A 17,296-nucleotide genomic window follows, 5' to 3' on the forward strand; every position below is an offset into this window, starting at 1 on the left:
TGCCAGCTTCTCTGAGGGGGCGGGGCCTCAGCGGGGAGCATTTTTTTCATCAGAGCTGTACGTCATTGTCCTGAGACATACGGAGCTATAACTCCGTTGACGTTGGGTGAAACCACTCACCATACATTAAAGGGGGAGATTTACAAGGTCAGATGAAACGTCTGATAAGGCAGCCTCTTCCTGCAGAATGGAATGTGCTGAATCGGCATTAGATAGCTCTCTCTTCTGACATGACTCCAGCACTGATTTAGGGTAAAGTGATAATGAAACTGACTTTTATTCTGCTACAATACAAGTCTTAAACATTGCTATAACTGCACATATTTTATATTAAATGGTATTTCAAGCAATAATTTAGCCATAGTGCCCCTTTAACCCTGGAAAATAAAGTTTTACTTACCCGGGGCTTCCCATAGCCCCCCGCAGCCATCCTGTGCCCTCGCTGGTCCACCGTCCACGAGTGTCCTCCGGTCCCCGTCACGGGTTAGTTTTGTTTTCGGCTGACTGACAGTCGGCCCCCAGCCACACGTATTGTTCTTCACCTTCAGCCGTCAAGCACGTCCTGCACAGGCGCAGCTAACTGGGGATTGGTGTTCAATTCCAGTGTTTTCTTTCACCATTGAGCATTAGACTGTGAAACGTCTGAATCTTTTCTTGTCTTCTCTCATGATCTAGTGTAATAATGACAACTAGGTATAGGTGATAGAAGAGGATGTCAAAAAAAGTTCCCAACTGTCCCTCTTTAGGAACCAAAAATACTCTGTCCCTCTTTCTTCTTTATGTGTCTCTCTTTCAAGACTGATGTACAGATCTGTGTTAATATATAATCTAAACTTTATTCCCATCAACTAAATTTATATAGTTCTTATTTTCAAATGTTAAAATTAAGGAAAACCACTGATGACAGAAAGGTAGGGTTTAATTTATAAAACTACATATTTTGATTTTGAATTCTTTGTAAAATTGCATGGCTAAGGGTGTGGTGAGGGCATGGTTAGAGGTCTTAAAGTGTCTCTCTTTCTTATATCAAAAAGTTGGGAGGTATGTAAGAAATACTGCAGAAAACACAATGATTTAAGAAGACTGTGGATACATTGTAAATTGGAAAAGCACCCAAACATAGTAAGGATGCCCTAGAGCAGAGGTCCCCAAACGTTTTTGGTCGAGGGCCGGGTCAACATACTTAAGTCTGCTGGGGGGGCCGGAATATACATAAAATGATGCAGAAGTATTTGCGGGCCAGACAGTGAAACATACCCAGGTGACAACCTGCAGTCCAATTGGACAGCAGTGTCACCAACCTGATGTGATTGGAAACCAGCGAATGACTGGTTTCTGGCTTTTCCAGTGGATGGGTGGTGCCAGCATTGCTATTCTATATGCGAACCACCAATATTTGAAGATGTAGCTGACTGCATCTAAAAGTAATACATTTTGTGTGTTGTGGGTCGGTAAAAAAGCCTCAGGGGGCCACATTCGGCCTGCGGGCCTTGGTTTGAGGACCACTGCCCTAGAGCAAATTTGGGGTACATAATGTCACAGCTTCTTTTCAACCCTGAAAAACCTTTAACTTAAAATGTACTAATAAAAAATTATATAAAATGTATGCCTGTCTTCTTATTTACAAGCTTTTATCACGCTTTTCTGTTTTGCTTCTGTATGTCATTTCCAAAAACAATGATGTTCACAATAATTCCTTGACATACTTGGAAAAATAAAAACTATTCAAGAGTTTCAGCATTGCAAATCAACTCTTTTTTCAGAGCGGTCACCACTTTCTGTCTGTCCGTAGCTTGTACATCTGACAAAACTTGAGCATCCCAGCTGAAGATTAGCAATGCAGATGGCACCTGGAAGTAAACAAGGTCACATGTAAAATTATAAAATACAGTAGGATCATAGCTTATACTCTTCCTTCTTTAGCAGCCCAGCTTCATGGTCCTGGGTTTGATTCACACCAAACACCATGGAGTCTGTATGTTTCTATGTTGTATGTGGTTTTTACAACAATCAAAAACAAATTGATTGATTAATTGGACCAGCAACTGATCTATCGGCAGAAACTAAACTGAGCCTCGGCGGGGGAATGGAGGATCGGTTCGGCAGGCCGTGGGCACAGGATGGCTGCAGGGGGCTGGTCGAAGCCCCAGGTAAGTAAAACTAGTAATTCTTTTCAGTTAAGGTTTCCTTTAACTACACTTTTTGCTTTCTGTTTGTTAGCCGGTTCGGGATCACCGCAGGTGCTGCACTTGTGGCTACTTAAGCCTGACGAGGCATCGTTTTAACACCTGCGGCTTTCATGCATGGAATGCGATCACGTGTCCCTGCAGGCACAGAACTCCGCTGACTAAAGACAGTTGAGTTCTGTACATCAGTCAAGAGCCATTTTCTTTGGCTCCTGACCCCCCGATCACTATAAGCCAATCAAAGTGATTACGGAGTACTGAATTGCAAAAAAGGCTCTGGTCCATAACCAGTTCACCACTGAGTGTTTCTTAACAACAAAATGATCTATACCTTGTTTTTTTTCAACCACCATTTAGGCTTTTTGGGGTGGTAGCTTTGCTAAGTATTATTTTATGCTAAATGCATTTGAACAGGAATAATAGGAAACAAAAGGAAACAAAATCATTATTTCTCAGGTTTCGGCCATTATAGTTTTAAAATATGTGCTACTGTAATTAAAGTCCACGTATTTTATTTGTCCATCTGTCCCCTTTATTACGCCATTTAAATTATGTCCCTATCACAATGTATGGAGACAATATTTTATTTGGGAATAAAGGTGTATTTTTTCAGTTTTGCGTCCGTCACTAATTACAAGCCCTTTTTTTGTAAAACTTACAGTAGTATACCCTCATGACATAAATATTAAAAAAAAGTTGAGTCCCTAAGGTAACTATTTGTTTTTTTATGCCTTTTTTTTTTATTACAGTGTTTTATTTTGGTAACTATGGTAGGGGATGTAAGGGGTTAATTTATGGGTATAGTAATGTAATGGGCTGTGTGTGTAGATGTAATTTTACTATTTGGTCACTAGATGTCCGCCCAGTTTATTTTGATTGTGTACGTTTTACTGCATACACAGTGCAGGCTTTCACTTTTTGTTCTGGTCAATGAAAACGGCATCTCATTGATGCCTGTTTCATTGATCACAGGACAACTGCACTCCCATTCACTGATCTCCAAGCTAACAGGCAGTGACGTGAATGTGGGCGGAAGTGCACGCAGGGCCTGAGCAGGAGCACGCCGAGTATCGTTGTCGTGAAGATATGTATGTATATATATATATATATATATATATATATATATATATATATATATATATATATATATATATATATATATATCCTTGGAGCTAAGATGAAGTCTCCAGGGGCGTAGGTGTACTGTATCATATACAGTAACTTGTTAAAGGGGCCAGAGCCTGCGGTACTAAATGAATTAATAAAATAAATAAAACAAGTGAATTACAGTTACATTTTTATTATAACTCTACCTCAGTGCCGTTTTCCCACTACAAAACACAATCGTGATTTTGACGCAATTTTAAAATGCAATTTGAAGAGACACTGAAGCGAAAAAAAAAATATGATATAGTGAATTGGTTGTGTACTATGAATAATTACTAGAAGATTAGCAGCAAATAAAATATTCTCATACTTTTATTTTAGGTATATAGTGTTTTTTCTAACATTGCATTATTCTATAATATGTGCAGATTACACAACACTCAGCATTCAAAATGAGTCTTTCAGAGCAGTCTGTGAAGTAATGAAGTCTCCTCTAGCAGAGGAAAAGTAAACAGTACAATAACACTTGAGATAATAAAAGTCAGATAACAGCCCTCTCCACGACTAAACTTGGTCGGAGAGTTAATAGCTTTTTTGCATAGCGATAACAACTGGAGTTTCTTAACTCTTCCTGTACTGGAAACAATTAGACTGATGTATCTGATCTTAATGTTTTATTTCTTAGCTGTACTACACATACAAATCATAATATCATAATTTTTTTTTCGCTTCAGTGTCTCTTTAACCCTCCTGGCGGTTTGCAAAAAAATCGCCAGGGGGCAGCAAATCTTTTTTTTTTTTTTTTTTTTTTTTTTTTCATGTAGCGAGACAAAGTCTCGCTACATGATAGCCGCTGCTCAGCGGCATCCCCCCAGCCCCTCCGATCGCCGCCGGCGATCGGAGATCCGGAGATCCCGTTCAAAGAACGGGATCTCCCGGAGGGCTTCCCCCGTCGCCATGGCGACGGGGCGGGATGACGTCACCGACGTCATCGACGTCGTGACGTCAAAGAGGATTCCGATCCACCCCATAGAGCTGCCTGGCACTGATTGGCCAGGCAGCGCACGGGGTCTGGGGGGGGGGGCGGCTGCGGCGCGACGGATAGCGGCGGTTCGGCGGGTAGCGGCGGCGATCGGGCACTGCACGCAGCTAGCAAAGTGCTAGCTGCGTGCAGCAAAAAAAAAATTATGCAAATCGGCCCAGCGGGGCCTGAGCGGTGCCTTCCGGCGGCATAGCCCGAACTCAGTTCGGGCTTACCGCCAGGAAGGTTAAATGCAACTTTAACAGGATGCTACGAGAAAAATGCAGCATGCAGGACTTTTGTGATCAAGCAAAATTGCATTGGTTTTGCATTGAAAAACTGCATTAAAATCAAATTGCAGCAAAATCGTGTGTAGCCCTTAATCTCTTTTTTCCATATATATTATTTTCACATTGTATACCATACTCTTTCCATCTTGTTTTTTTTTTTTTTTTTTAATATACCGTGCATTTAGACATACTTTTTCATAATTCCCTCCTTACATACAGTACAATTTATTCTGGTTAAATACTATTTAACAATTCATCACACTATACAAATTCTTAGTAAAGTTGGTCTGAATTTCCCAACACGACCAATCTCAAAAAATGTACAGAAAAATCAAAAAGTTTCGGTTTCATTCTCTAACCAATAATTTTCATTGCGAAAAAAATCAAATAGAAAAATTGTAAAATGTGTGGCCACTTTAGAACTGTGAATGGTAGGGTCCTCAAACTTGGCACAGTAAAGCCTGGTGCAAACTTTCATTTATGATTGGCCAATCACTGACCAATTTTACCACCTCCATGTTGTATGAGGGTCAACAAATGTTAAATACTATGAACAGATTGAGAAGGTAAACACTCATATTACGTGGAGGTGCGAATATTGGTCAGTGATTGGACAGATATGCATAATCAGCAATGATGCATCATGGTAGACATCATATGCTCACTCCAACCTGAGTTATCACAAATTCCTTATGTTTTAAAAAAGCAAACTTTTGTTTTGCTTAACATTTTAGTAAGAGGACGTTTTGGTTCTTTGTAGCTCCTTACACACTCCAATGAGTTCTGGTTCACCATGAGCTTGCTGAGTATTGTGTAACTCTGGACAAATATAATTGAAGGTGTGTACCAGGCCTTAAGCCTGGTACACACTTTCAATTAAGATTGCCCAATCACTAACCAATTGTAACTCTTCCATGTAGTATGAGGGTTTACCTACACAATCTGCTTATAGCACTCAATGTCTGTTGACTCTCATACTACATGGAGGTGGTTAAATTGGTCAGTGATTGGCCAATCATAATTGAAAGTGTGTACCAGGCTTTAATCACAAAGTCAAGACTGGACAAAATCAGGTTGGTCCAAACTAATTGGTCCAGTTGTGGAATTCAATTGGTCTAATCATACAATGTAATTGGTCCAATTGTGCAATGTTAATTGTACAATGCAATTAGTTCACTTGTGCATGGTAATTGATCCAATCATGCACTGTAATTGGTTCACTGTGATTGGTCCAATCATGCAATTTAACTAGTCCAATTGTACAATGTGATTGGTCCAATGTGATTAGTTCATTTGTACTATGTGATTGATCCAATCGTTAAATTCCACTGGTTCAATCTGATTGGCCCAATCGTGCAATTCAAATAGACCAATCACAATGTACTAATCATGCAATGTTGTTAGTCCAACTGATCCAATCGTACATTGTAATTGATCCAATCTGATTGGTCCAATTATGCAATGTAATTGGTCCAATCATGCAATGTGATTACTCTGATTGTTAAGCACAGAATAACAGAAAATTGAATACTCATCTAACAGTAATTTTCATGGGAATTTTCCTTTCCAGATGTGTCCATAGCAGCACAATAATGTTAAGTCCTGTCCACTTTACCCCATAGAACCATGTAACTATAAATTAATCCCTGAAACTCGCCCCCCCCCCCCCCCCTCCCAGTCTTGTCAAGCTCTGAATCACCAAATCTAGGGAGGGAGCCTCGTGCTTTAGGGCAATACCTAGTTACAAAAACAGGGAGGGATAAGGTGCACTTGAACAACTTATTTCACACACATCATATTAGCTCTTTTTTTTTTCTTTTCTTTTTTTTTTTTTTTTTTACGTTGAAGGTTATTAAGATTTTTGAAAGATAAAAGAGTGTAAGATAAAAGTACAATAAAATCACAATGAAGTAGAACAATTGCTCATAACCAAAGTTATATAAACGAAGAATAGAGATAAAATAAAAAGAAAATTGAACAGGGGTGGTGTACCAGTGGGAACAATAGTAGGCATGTATTAAATAGGATGTGGTGGGCATTGCACATTCATTAAAAAGAAAAGCAACAATACATTTTCAAAGGTAGGATCAATGATTCTTATAGATCTAGATTTTAGAAGGGTGTCATTTGAAGGATGGAACCCAACAATAGTAGATCTTGTATTCAGAAGGGGCTCTTTTACGACTGTTTGAATAGAGGGAGAGTTTAGAGCTAAAAACAACCATAAGGGGGGTTGGTGCAAGATATTAAGGGGGAACTCCAGTCCTGTCTGATAGACCGTTCCATTTGTAGGTTAAAGTCTACTTGACATTTTAATTGCAAAAGGGTGGGAATTTCTTCTGTGTTCCAATTGGTGGTGATAAGATTTCTGGCCACACATAATATTTGCGAAACTAACAGTTTGAAATTAACTGGGACAGATATTATACCTATATGGTGTAGAGCAAGTTGAGATTGCGTAATAGTACGAAGCTCCTGGGTAATTGATGTCCAGAAGGGTTGGATTTTAGGCCATTCCCACAAAAGACGGAAAAGTGTGCCAATAACCAGAGCCGGCCTTTGGGGGTGGCAAGTGGGGCAATCGCCCCAGGCCCTGCGCCTAAAGGGGCCCCGCACCTTCTGCAGCAGTGGGGAGAGCAGGCATAGTAGTTAAAACTCATGTGTCTTCCTCCGATTCTCAGAGCTACCATCTATTTCCTCTCCCAGCATCTGCGTATTGGTAACAGCTCCCCCTGTGGTGACATGCGGTCACGCCATCATAGGGGGCGCTGTTACCAATACGCAGATGCTGGGAGAGGAAATAGATGGTAGCTCTGAGCATCGGAGGAAGACACGTGAGTTTTAACTACTATGCCCGTTCTCCCCACCGCTGCGGCCACCTTCATATCTAACCTGTACTGCGGGGCACCTACCTATCTAATCTATACTGCAGGCACCTATCTAATCTATACTGCATGTACCTATCTAATCTATACTGCAGGCTGGCACCTATCTATCTAATTTATACTGCAGGCACCTATCTAATCTATACTAAAGGGCACCTATCTAATCTATACTAAAGGGCACCTACCTATCTAATCTATACTGCAGGGACCTATCTAATCTATACTGCAGCCACCTTCCTATCTAATCTATACTGCAGGCACCTATCTAATCTATACTGCGGGGCACCTTCCTATCAAATCTATACTGCAGGCTGGCACCTATCTAATCTATACTGCAGGCTGGCACCTATCTATCTAATTTATACTGCAGGCACCTATTTAATCTATACTGCAGGCACCTACCTATCTAATCTATACTGCAGCCACCTTCCTATCTAATCTATACTGCAGGCACCTACCTATCTAATCTATACTGCAGGCTGGCACCCAACTAATCTGTACTGCAGGGCACCTACCTATCTAATCTATACTGCAGGCACCTATCTAATATATACTGCGGGGTACCTACCTAACTAATATATACTGCAGGCACCTATCTAATCTATACTGCAGGGTACCTACCTACCTATCTAATCTGTACTGCAGGGCACCTACCTGTCTAATCTATACTGCAGGCACCTATCTAATCTATACTGCGGGGCACCTTCCTATCTAATCTATACTGCAGGCTGGCACCTATCTAATCTATACTGCAGGGTACCTACCTACCTATCTAATCTGTACTGCAGGGCACCTACCTGTCTAATCTATACTGCAGGGCACCTACCTACCTATCTAATCTATACTGCAGGGCACCTACCTATCTAACCTATACTGCAGGCACCTATCTAATCTATGCTGCAGGGCACCTACCTACCTATCTAATCTATACTGCGGGGCACCTACCTATCTAACCTATACTGGAGGCACCTACCTATTTAACCTATACAGTGTGTGTGTGTGTGTGTGTGTGTGTGTGTGTGTGTGTGTGTGTGTGTGTGTGTGTGTGTCCCACAGCACATGTCTCTAGGCCCCGCATATAACACTCGCCCCAGGCCCCGCGTACTCTAAGGCCACCTCTGCCAATAACCTTACAATTACGTAGGCAGAGTGGGGAGTTATTAGGTGAAGAATTGGCCATTCTTCTAAGGGTGAAGTACCACTTTAACAAAATTTTGTGAAATGTTTCTTTATGGGTTATACAGGATGAAAAGTGGTTAATAAGCTTTGGTGAAAGTAACTATATCTGAATATTCTATAGAACATTGAAGATCATTTGACCAGGAACTTATGTATTTATGCAATTGCTTGTGACTACAACGCAACAACTCTTTATACCATAAGGAAATACCACCTTTAATTTCAGGAAAAACAAAAGTTTGCTTTCTTAAAACAGAAAGAATTTGCGATAATTCAGGTTGGAGTGAGCTTGAGATGTCTCCCAGTGCAACACTGCTGAATATATGCAAATTAACCATTGTACCCTTAGAAGCTAAACACACCTCCAGAACCGCTGGAATGCAATGATGTGTCAGCTTGTTAATTTGTACAGAGCCATAATAATCCAACATGCATACAGACTGTTTCGGATTGTTTGATCCTCATCAGTGCATGGCATGGATTAATTTGGCTCTATGCAGTAGGGCTTGTAACACCGGGAGGTACAGACTAACCAGCAAGCTCACGGTGACCCAGAACTCATTGGAGTGTGTAAGGGACTACAATGGTCCTAAAAGCCCCCTTACTAAGATGTTAAGAAAAACAAAAGTTTGCTTTCTTGAAACAGAAAGAATTTTCGATAATTCAGGTTGGAGTGAGCTTGAGGGTACAATGGTTAATTTGCATATATTCAGCAGTGTTGCACTGGGAGACATCTCAAGCTCACTCCAACCTGAATTATCGCAAATTCTTTCTGTTTTAAGAAAGCAAACTTTTGTTTTTCTTAACATCTTAGTAAGGGGGCTTTTAGGACCATTGTAGTCCCTTACACACTCCAATGAGTTCTGGGTCACCATGAGCTTGCTGGTTAGTCTGTATCTCTCTTTAATGTCAGGGGAGGAAAGAAATGGTACAATATGTTTTGATGCAATCATCAATGGGCATTTATATACTGTAAGAAGGTGTTTGATGCATAGGTATTTGAATACATCTCAGGTAGAGACTGCAAATTTACTACTTAGAACAGGAAATTCAAGTAATTCTGGTTTATCAGGTGTGAATAAGTCTGTTACAAAGGAAAGACTGGCTTCTGTCCAGTTTTTTAGGTCCAGGTCAGGTATCAGGAGAGAGAGAGAGATTTTATATGAAGTTTGAGCATAGAGATTTCCGAATAAGATATGGGTTTTAGCAAACTGGGCCCAAGCATTAAATGTGGCCTGGACTGGTGGGTAAGTTGATTTGTTGTTTTGAACCTTTAATATTTGGAGTGATAAAAGTAGCAAGAGGTTATTGGGGGACATAGATTTCTCTATATGCATCCATTTTTTAAGAGATTCTGCTTTCCACCAGTCTTTAGATGCATCCAAAAGTTATGCATAAAAATATGATTTTAGACAGGGGATCCCTATCCCTCCCAAGGATTTCAGAATGGTAAAATTATTATATGCTATTCAATGTTTTCCCCATAAGAATTTATGGAGTTTAGTGAAAAAACTATTAGATAAGGGAATGTGAACTGTCCTAAATAAATATAGTATTTTAGGTAGAACTTTCATTTGAAAAGCTGCAATCCTGCTGAACCAAGAGAGTTCAAATTTAGATATAATTTCCAGTTCTTTGGGGATGGAGGTCAAAAGCAAAAGGAAGTTGGTTTCATAGAGTTTGTTTACTGAGCAAGGAAGCAGGGTTGCTCATCACGAGCTCGTGATCACGAGTAACTCATGATCACGAGTCGTTTTTGCCGTTCACAAGCTCGTAATCGGCAATCGTGATCGGCTCTCTATCACGATTGACGATCACTTGTGATCACGAGCTTGTGAGCGCAGTGTTAGGGAAATGACGTTGTATGATGTCGTCGGGCCAATCAGAGGGTCTAGCAACCAATCAGAGAAGGGGAGCCTGGCCCTCCCATCCTCTATATAAGGCTGCGGCCATGTTGAGGACCTCATCCTTGCTTGTGACTTGTGGTACTGAGAGCATCTCCAGTGCTGCTGTGTCTTATAGCAAGTGCTTTTCTCACTGTTTACCCAGCGTTTTTGCATCCAAACACATTCTGAACACATTTATTGTGTTGCTTTATAAATAGATAGTGATTTGATTGTGTTAGTCAGTCAGTGTAGCTGAGTGTATTTACTGTATACAGTACTAGGCTAGCTTAGCTGAGGTGTGTGCAGGCTAGGCCTGCTAGGTAGCCTGGTAGTATCCTGTAGGTAGGTTAGGGATTATTATTGTTAGTTACTGTGCAGTTACTGTGTTAGTTTAGTGTTAGACTTACACTAGCATACAGTGTCAGTCAGCACTGCAGCATCTCTATCTCAATCACTTCTGCAGTTGCTGCCTTTTGAGTGTGTGACACACTAGTCAGGCAGTCTCTTTCTTACTGTGTCACTCACTGTCACTCTCCTATGACACTCTCCCACAAGTGCTCATTTACTGTGATTTTGCTGTCTTACACCTCTAGACACATTTGATACAGTTGACCATTACATCTTGATAATCAGGCTACAGGAATACTGCGGCATTGATTGCATAGTTCTTCAGTGGTTCCAATCCTTTTTGAGTTGCAGAACCCACAAAGTGTCTATGGGGCCATTCCTGTCCACCCCTATACCACTTAAGTATGGGGTGCCCCAGGGCTCAATCCTCTCTCCCCTGCTTTTCACGATTTACATGTTACCGCTTGGAAAACTAATCCAAAAACATGGCCTGACATACCACGACACCCAACTATATCTTTCCTTCAAGCCTGGTGTGACAGACCCAACTCTAACTATAAACGCCTGCTTACGTGAACTACAGCAATGGATGAATGACAACTGGCTGAAACTAAATGCAGACAAAACTGAAGTCCTTCTGATTGGAGGGCAGAGCATGATAACAAAACAACTTAACTTGCAGTCTTCACCACTGGGAATAGGAGGCACGGATCTACGCAGCTCTGACCAGTTCTGGGAGCCTGGAGTTCTAATTGATGGAGAGTTAAACTTCAGAACTCAAATCTCCGCTGTGGTGACATCATCCTATTTTCACCTGAAGAACATTGCAAAAATCAAGCACATCATCCCCCCAGAAGATCTGCCAACCTTAGTCCATGCCTTCATCACATCCTGACTGGACTACTGTAATGTACTGGACTACTGTAATGCTCTCTACACTGGCCTTCCGAAAAAGGTCTTGCACCGCTTACAGCTGAAACAGAATACTGCTGCCAGACTGCTAACCAACCAACCCCATCACTGCCACATAACGCCAGTCCTGCACTCCCTTCACTGGCTACCTATAGAATGGAGGGTCCTATTCAAGATCGGCCTACTGACATTTAAATCCCTGAATAATCTAGGCCCTGGATACATGAAAGATATGTTGCAGCTACGTAGCAATCCCCGCATTCTCAGATCCACAGGTTCTAATAATCTAGTCATACCCAGAGTCCACTTGGAATCTTTTGGTCCCAGAGCCTTCTGTCATGCTGCCCCTACGTTTTGGAACGCCTTACCTCAACAGATCAGGACAGCTCCATCCCTGGACGTGTTTAAATCCAGACTGAAAACCCATCTGTTCAGTTTGGCATTTGCAGAAATATAACTTTTGTTGTGTGAATACTTCATCCTACTACCAATTACTGAATCTGAGAGAGCCTAAGCGCTTGAGCCCTATGGGAGGAAAAAGTGCTATAAAAATGTTATTGTATTGTATTGTATTGTATACTTGTTGTCATTTGATAGTCAGTGCATATACTGTATACAGTCGCTTAGCTGAGGTTTGTGCAGGCCAGTGAGGGCAGGGCTGCTAGCCTGCTACTAGGTAGCGTAGCCACCGGTTAATGATTACAGTCCTTGATTATATTATATCAGTTACTTACTGTGTTAGTTTAGTGTTAAACTTACACTAGCATACAGTCAGTGTCAGTCAGCACTGCAGCATCTCTGCAGCTGCAGCCATTTGAGTGTGTGACACACTAGTCAGGCAGTCTCTTTCTTACTGTGTCACTGTGAAAACAGCGTGGTTTTGCCATTTTACACCTATAGAATACATACTGTATATTGTATTGCTGCATACTTGACATTTGTCAGAGCAGTCAGTGTATATACTGTATTCAGTTGCTTAGCTGAGGTGAAGTGAGCTACTCAGTATGTAGTACATTGTATTTGACCATAAAAAAAAGACCCCCTCCAAAAAATCAAAAAAATATTTGTTCACTAGTCACCACCCCACACATATTTATATTTATTTATATACACATATTTATATTTATTTATATACACATATTTATATTTATTTATATACACATATTTATATTTATTTATATACACATATTTATATTTATTTACACACACACACACACATACACACACACACACATATATATATATATATATATATATATATATATATATATATATATATATATATATATACACACAAAATAATATAATAATAAAATATATAATAATTATAAATTATATTGTGTAATGTCTAGCAGGGGCAGAGGCATCAGACGAGGCAGCGCCATCGCAGATGCTGCCGGCAGGTCTGTGGCTTGTACGCCACCAGCCACACTATGCTCAGCTCTGGGGAAGGGAGCAGAGAGGCGCAGTGCCGAGGAGCAGCATTTTGCGCCCATCTTTAGCCAGGGTCGACGAGCCATTCAGGAGAGGTAGGCAGAGTCTTTCTTGGAGCTGATGGTGGAGCCGCAGGCCACCGGTTCTACACAGACCTCCACTTTCACCAGCACTCCTGTGAGCAGCAGCAGACGCCACCCGCTGGAGGTTACTTCAAACCCGGTGGCCACACAGCCCTCACTGGACGAAAGTTCGCTCCACTTTAGTCTAGCGTCGGAGAGCACGTTGAGGGCTGTTGTGCAGGAGAAGGAGCAGATGGTGAGGACTTTCCGCCAGGAGGCTTTGGAAGTGGATGCAGAGCCAGGGGATGTTGGGGCTGAAGCAGTCAGAGGAGATGTTTGGGGAGGAGGAGTTTGAGGAGGAGGATGATGAGGTGTTGAACCGTCCCTATGTGCCACCGGCACATTTCTCCCCCCAAGGCAGCTCGGAGGAGGAGGGTGCTGTGGCAGAGAGGCGCAGCACAGCAGCCAGGGGTAGGGCCAGCAGAGGGAGTGGTAGCCAGGAACCACAGCCCACTGCTTCAGCCACCACCATTCGAACCCCCAACCAGCACGAGACAGCAGCAGGCACCCCCTTCCACCCGTAGGGGGGGTGTTAACATCCCCCATTTGGAAATTCTTCCAAGTGTCCACGCTGAATGAGTGTTTTGTAGTCTGCAATTCTTGCAAAATAACTCTGAGCAGAGGTAAAAATCTCTCCAGGATTGGTACCTCAAGCTTGCTGGTAGGGATGGGCTCACGAGTAGTTTACTACTCTAATACGTGATTCAAATGAGGCTTAATTGCCTCAGCTGTGCGGCTGGGAAAGAGGGGTTACTTACCCAGAAGTCCATCGGGTTCTATGTGTATCATGTAACTCGTATACAGCGAATGGGACGCATTCCACCTGAACTTTTTCCTTCCTGCTTGAAGGAGGAAGTTCGGGTGGAACGCATCCCATGGGCCGCGTGCGAGTTACATAATACTACTTCTCCCGTATGGCGATCCCAGCACTGCACGAGTTCGTGGTGGTAAACGTGGCCCATTCTCTCGATCACGTCATGGGGGAGCGGGTCCATGTCACCATGGACTCTTGGAGCAGCCGTTTCAGGACAGACCGCTACCTGTCCTTCGCGGCTCACTGGGTCAGCTTGGTGGAAGGGAGTGAGGGAGCAGCATCGGGCACAGCAGCAGCAGCAGCCCAGTGGCTGGTGCCACTCCCCGGGGTCAGGGGAGATGCAGCAGGCTCCTCTGATCCCATTACCTCCTCTGGCACACCTGCCAAATGCTCCGCCTCAACAGCAACATCAAGCCCCGCCACTTCCAAGCGCTGCTGGAGATGGTCAGCCTGGGGAAGGACAAGCTCACGGCAGCTTATGTCCTGGCTGCCCTCAGGGAGCAGGAGCAGAGGTGGATGACCACCAGAGGCCTCAGAGTCAGATTGGTGGTGTCTGACAATGGGGCCAACCTGCTGGTAGCCCTCAGCAGAGGACACTTCAGCCACGTCCCCTGTTTGGCCTACGTCCTGAACTTGGTGGTTCAGAGGTTCCTGCGCATCTACCCGGGGCCGGAGGATCTGCTGGAAGGGGTGTGGAAAATGGTTCGTCATTTCCACAGCTCCGCCACTGCCTCAGTGATCCTGGCCGACCTGCAGCAGCGCGAGGGCCTGCCACCACACAGGCTCATCATCGATGTACTGACTCGCTGGAATTCCACCCTGGCAATGTTGGAGCAGCTGTGCCAGCAATGGAGGGCTGTCACTAGCTACATAGTTGTTGAAAATTTCTCCGGCACCACACACTTCCCGGGCCAGCTGGGACCGTGGGCTGTATGCAGTGTGTCACAGAGAAAAAAGAAACGCATCAGAATAATATTAGCCCTCACAAGGGATTTTTTGGGGTGCCTAACTAACGCTTTCCCTATCTCCAGCAATGTCTCTCCCTTCCTCTCACCAAAGCAGCAGCCAGAGACTGAGAACATGGCCGGCACTGCTGTGTTTTTATAGGGGGGGGGGGGGGCTGTGAGGGGTCCGTGGGGGAGTGCAGCCTGATTGGCTGTCATGTGTCTGCTGACTGTGATGTAGAGGGTCAAAGTTTAGCCCAATGACGAGAGATGAGATATAAACATGCCCTGAGTGGTTATTTGAGAAATGAGAAAACCAAGGAAAGGATTGCCAAAATTTTTTGGGGCCAAGAGTGTATGGGGACATTAAGAAGTATTGCCAGTCAGAGTCGGATTAAGGCCAAATGGGGCCCCAAGCAAAGTAGCAGATTTGGGCCCCCCTCCCTCCTTAACTCCCTCTGCTGCCTCCCCCTGCATAATGTCATAAAAGAACTGAGGGTACCTTTGGCTTCTGGGACCCATAGGAATTTCTATGCTCTTACCGAGTAGCCATAGCTCCCAACTGTCCCTCTTTTGGAGGGACAGTCCCTCTTTAGGAGCCCTGTCCCTCTGTCCCTCTTTCCTCCTTATTTGTCCCTCTTTCAGGACTTTGTCCCTCTTTCTATGTAAATATATATATATATATATATATATATATATATATATATATATATCTACTAAAAATGTGTTTGATTGACTAATCCTTTAAATTGATATATTGCTAATTTTAAAATGCTAATATGACGCATACAAGGCCACCCAGGGTGCTCCCTTGGGGAATTCTGATCACAACCTAATCCACCTGATCCCAACCTACAGGAGGCTCCTTGAGACTGCCAAACCCACTGTCAAGTCTGTCAAAAAGTGGACAGAGGAGGCCAAGCTGGAGCTGCAGGCGTGCTTTGACTGCACCGACTGGTCATCCCTGGAGGCACCCACCATTGACGAGTGGTCGGAGAATGTCTCCTCTTACATTAGCTTTTGCGAAGAAATGTGCATCCCTTCTAAATCCTTCAAGGTCTTCCCCAATAACAAGCCCTGGTTCAATAACAAGCTGCGCCAGCTTCGTAAACGCAAGGAGCAGGCGCATAAGTCCGGCTCCCCAGCTGAGTTCAAAGAGGCCAAGTACGCTCTGAAACGGGAACTGCGAGTGGCAAAGAGAGCCTACTCCGACAAGCTGGGACTCAGCCTCCAGTCCAACAATCCAAGGGAGGTATGGCAAGGCCTCAGGGCAGTCACTAACTTCAAACCTCCTCCTCAACAGGTGATCCCTAGCACACAACTTGCTGAGGAACTCAATGAGTTCTACTGCAGGTTTGAGCAACAGCCACTGCAGCTCGGGGCCCCGAGGCCGACAATGACAGCGACACCCTCCACACTGAAAGATCGTGACATTGCTGCACCAATCGCAGTACAGGAAGCAGAAGTTCTCAGGCTGCTCCGCAAGCTCAATCCCAGGAAGGCCTCAGGCCCGGATGGTGTTTCATCAAACTGCCTAAGGACCTGTGCAGATCAGTTGGCTCCGGTGCTCACCACTTTGTTCAGTAAGTCGCTAGCAGAAGGCACAGTTCCCTCCTGTCTGAAGAGGTCCACTATCGTACCAATCCCCAAAAAGCCAGGCACCACAGACCTCAACAACTTCAGACCTGTAGCCTTAACACCTACCATTATGAAGGTTCTAGAACGGCTAGTCCTCACCCACCTCAAACGCACCACCAATGCACTATTAGACCCACTCCAATTTGCTTACAGGGCCAACAGGTCCATAGAGGACGCCATAAACATCAGCCTGGCATACATCATGGAGCACCTTGACAAGCCTGACTCCTACGTCAGAATCCTGTTCCTAGATTTCAGCTCGGCCTTTAACACGATCTGCCCGGACACCCTAGTCGATAATCTGACGCAGCTTGGTATCGACCCCATACTCTGTGCATGGGTCAAGAGCTTCCTCTCAGAAAGGACACAACGGGTCAAGCTAGGCAACTGCTCCTCCAGTGAGAGAACTACTAATACAGGGGCGCCTCAAGGGTGTGTACTGTCCCCGCTTCTGTTCTCCATGTACACCAACAACTGCTCTTCCTCCTCAGAGTCAGTCAAGGTCATCAAGTTTGCTGACGACACAACTA

General features: G+C 43.6%; 1 protein-coding gene across 1 annotated transcript in view; it reads right to left on the minus strand.

The window, feature by feature from the left end:
- Nucleotides 1–322: 322 nt before the first annotated feature.
- Nucleotides 323–17,296, minus strand: part of UBXN6 (UBX domain protein 6) — a 510,086-nt gene continuing 493,112 nt past the window's right edge. Inside the window, exon 10 of the mRNA XM_068233834.1 lies at nt 323–1,850. Within this exon, the coding sequence (XP_068089935.1) occupies nt 1,722–1,850 (129 nt within the window). The 3' untranslated portion in view covers nt 323–1,721. The remainder of the gene's footprint in view (nt 1,851–17,296) is intronic.

This window comes from Hyperolius riggenbachi, chromosome 1, assembly GCF_040937935.1.
Source record: "Hyperolius riggenbachi isolate aHypRig1 chromosome 1, aHypRig1.pri, whole genome shotgun sequence".
NCBI classification, from domain to species: Eukaryota; Metazoa; Chordata; class Amphibia; order Anura; family Hyperoliidae; genus Hyperolius; species Hyperolius riggenbachi.